This window comes from Alosa pseudoharengus, unplaced genomic scaffold, assembly GCF_046254945.1.
Source record: "Alosa pseudoharengus isolate Yale_2024_CS ecotype anadromous, Long Island Sound unplaced genomic scaffold, YU_APseudo_1.1 YU_APseudo_1.1_scf_22, whole genome shotgun sequence".
Lineage (NCBI taxonomy): Eukaryota > Metazoa > Chordata > Actinopteri > Clupeiformes > Clupeidae > Alosa > Alosa pseudoharengus.
The window spans coordinates 15,570,782-15,573,531 of record NW_027468680.1 but is presented as its reverse complement, the minus strand read 5'-3'; the positions used below and the strand labels follow the sequence as shown (position 1 = coordinate 15,573,531).

At 43.1% G+C, this 2,750-nt stretch overlaps 1 protein-coding gene across 2 annotated transcripts in view; it reads right to left on the bottom strand.

The window, feature by feature from the left end:
• Nucleotides 1-308: 308 nt before the first annotated feature.
• Nucleotides 309-2,750, bottom strand: part of gabrb1 (gamma-aminobutyric acid type A receptor subunit beta1) — a 37,763-nt gene continuing 35,321 nt past the window's right edge. For both annotated transcript variants that reach the window (XM_076299907.1, XM_076299908.1), the window contains exon 9: nucleotides 309-659. In XM_076299907.1, coding sequence (XP_076156022.1) covers nucleotides 309-659 — 351 coding nt within the window. The remainder of the gene's footprint in view (nucleotides 660-2,750) is intronic.

Here is a 2,750-nt window from a genome sequence, read left to right as displayed (position 1 = left end):
GTAAAAGCCAAGATAAAGAGAAATTATTAATAAATTACATTTCTTTTTAAACATTTGTTCTCCTCTTTTAAATTATAATTTTCTTTTTGTCATATATATATATATTTATATAGGTCTTTATATTTTTATATATTCAAATGTATGTACACTGAAAAGAACCTTTTTCCTGTTTTGGGACTTGTTCCTTCCACCTCCAAGTAAGTCACAATTAAATGATGGCCGACACGCAGCGACTCCTTTGCCAGACAGACATGGCGAGCAGAGCCCAGAGCGGCCAACAAGAGCAGGGGTGGGGGGGTCGGGAGCGTCTAGTGCACATAGTAGAGCCAGTAGACCAGGTTGAAGAAGGTGAAGGTGATGGGGAAGATGACACGCGACCACTTGTCGATGGCGTTGACGTCCGTCAGGTCGGGGATCTTGACCTTCAGCTGCGAGGCCCGGCGGCGCAGGCGGCTCTTCTTGGGCCCGATGGGCCGCTCCAGCGAGGGTGTGGGCCGGCCGTACAGGTCGCGACCCGTCAGCGGCTTGCGGTACTGGATGCTGGCGCTGTCGTAGGAGAACATGGTGTTGGTGCCGCCCAGACCGCCCAGCATCTCAACGCCGGTCATCTCATTCCGCAGGTCCATGTTGGCCAGGTGGATGTTCCCGTGAGCGTCCACCTGCGGGAGGTCCGAGAGAGATGGATAGAGAGGTGGAGAGATGAAGGGAAGTGTGAGAGAGAGAGAAATGAGAAGAAATGCAAGAGACAACAATGACAGTGGGGAGACACCACCCAGTGATAAATACTGAAATGAAAACAGCAAAAGGTGGCATTAGGTGGTAAAAAACCATCTTTAAATACTGACTTAGGCACATATCTGTGAGGAAATGCATTCAGTATAGACTAAAAAGGGGTGTGTTTCCCAAAAGCATAGTTGCTAAACTGTTAGCAACTTAGTTGATTGGCAATGGGAAATTGCTAACTTAGTTAGCAACTATGGTTTTTGGAAACGCGGCCCAGATTTATCGGAATCTCAGTCAAAATGTGGTGATACACTCTAATACAAAGACATACATCTTAAAGCCCTATTCAGACAGGGTTAGTTGGTAAGGTGAGGAAAGTGACTGGATCCCATTCAACTTGGTCCAGTGTCACAAACTTACTAACTTACCACTTTTAAAATGTTCTGCAGAATCCATAACACCCTGCATAAACAAACCCAGGCAATGGTAATCACATAAGACATAAGACCCATAGGCATGTTAGTAATCCTTCATTAGGAGTGAGGGGTCAGAAAGGGGGAATGGCCATTTTCTCTCGTGTGACACCAGCAGTAGTGTAATATCCTATTAGTGCTCAGATTTTTAAACATGTGGAAAGTCATAACACTCCAGGGGGAGTTCCTTAGGCATCTCTGCACAATTCAGACTGAAATGTAAGAATAGAATGTCATAATGCATTAGTGTCCATGTCTAAATAACAATAAGTCCACCTCCCCCTTAAATTGGACAACATCGCACCAGACAACCACTAATCTATGCAAAAATCAGATTTCCTGTAGCAGGGCTCTTTTTTGCAATAATCTGAGTAGCGATAGAGTATGTGCTAGATGCTAAGAACCAATTAGGCATCAAAGAAAACCACCAGACAGCCTGGGTGCAATCTCACCCCCTTTAGAAATAGCAGCATTGTTCAAGCTCAAGTTTTTGCATAAGAGAGTGAGTTTAAAGTCACTATCACATGACTGCCACATAAAAAATTCAGTGCCTTAGTCTGCAATCTGTGTTCACAATACTGATGTCTTTTTAGCCTCCAGTAATGTGTGGTGAGGATGGCAGCACCAACTGCCAGGAGAAACAGATTTATACATTGTAAACCTAGATCTAAATGGAATAATTCTCGGGTTACTTCATCACCAAAACCCTTTACATACTTGGGGAGGATGTGCTTGGAAAGGAGGCTCCATCTAAAATTCTCCTTTTTCAGCTAGCTGGCATCATATTCTGATGGCCATCACAAAAAAAAAATATTCGGAGGAAAAAAACATCCACAGGCGAGTCCAGTGTTTGGCGTGCATACAGTACACGCCTGTGGGGGTGGGCAGACTCCTAATGTGGCTGGAGTTTGTCTGGAGTAAGTTGGTATGAAACACTGTGTTGTATCCATATACCAGACCTTAAAATGAGACCACATCTTTCATTTTTGCTGCTACTGTTGATCTGCACTCTCTTTTATAAATTTAGTTTATGCATAATAGTCACAATTTATCTGAGTTAGTTCCCAGCCTGTCGGAAAACTGCCTAACTGGAAAAAACACTTGGGAATTTATTCATGATACAAATGTTCCCTGACACAGCACAGCAAATGCTGGGGAAGTTCATACTATATGGAGTGTGGTTACAGCATGTCTGAAGTTGGGCAATGCTGTCAAAAAGAGATTCAAAGTGCCATTTTTAGGAGCCCTGCAACGCTGATAAACAAAGTTTCTGGGTTGAGGAGAAAAAAGTGAAACCCTTGGGGGGAAACTGTGCTCCTTAAAACCGGGGTGCAAAAAATGCAACTTCCATCCTCTCTATTTAACAGCAGACACACACACAGAAAGAAATACACTAATATCCATATTAACGATTTGGGCTGGACTATTTGCCTATGTTGTTATTCTTATGCCCTCGGTAAAAATCAATTCAGAGTGTGTGCTTGTGTTGCCTGTTTCCAGATGTGTATGAAACAAATTATGATATACACACACTAGAGACTACAAACTACATAT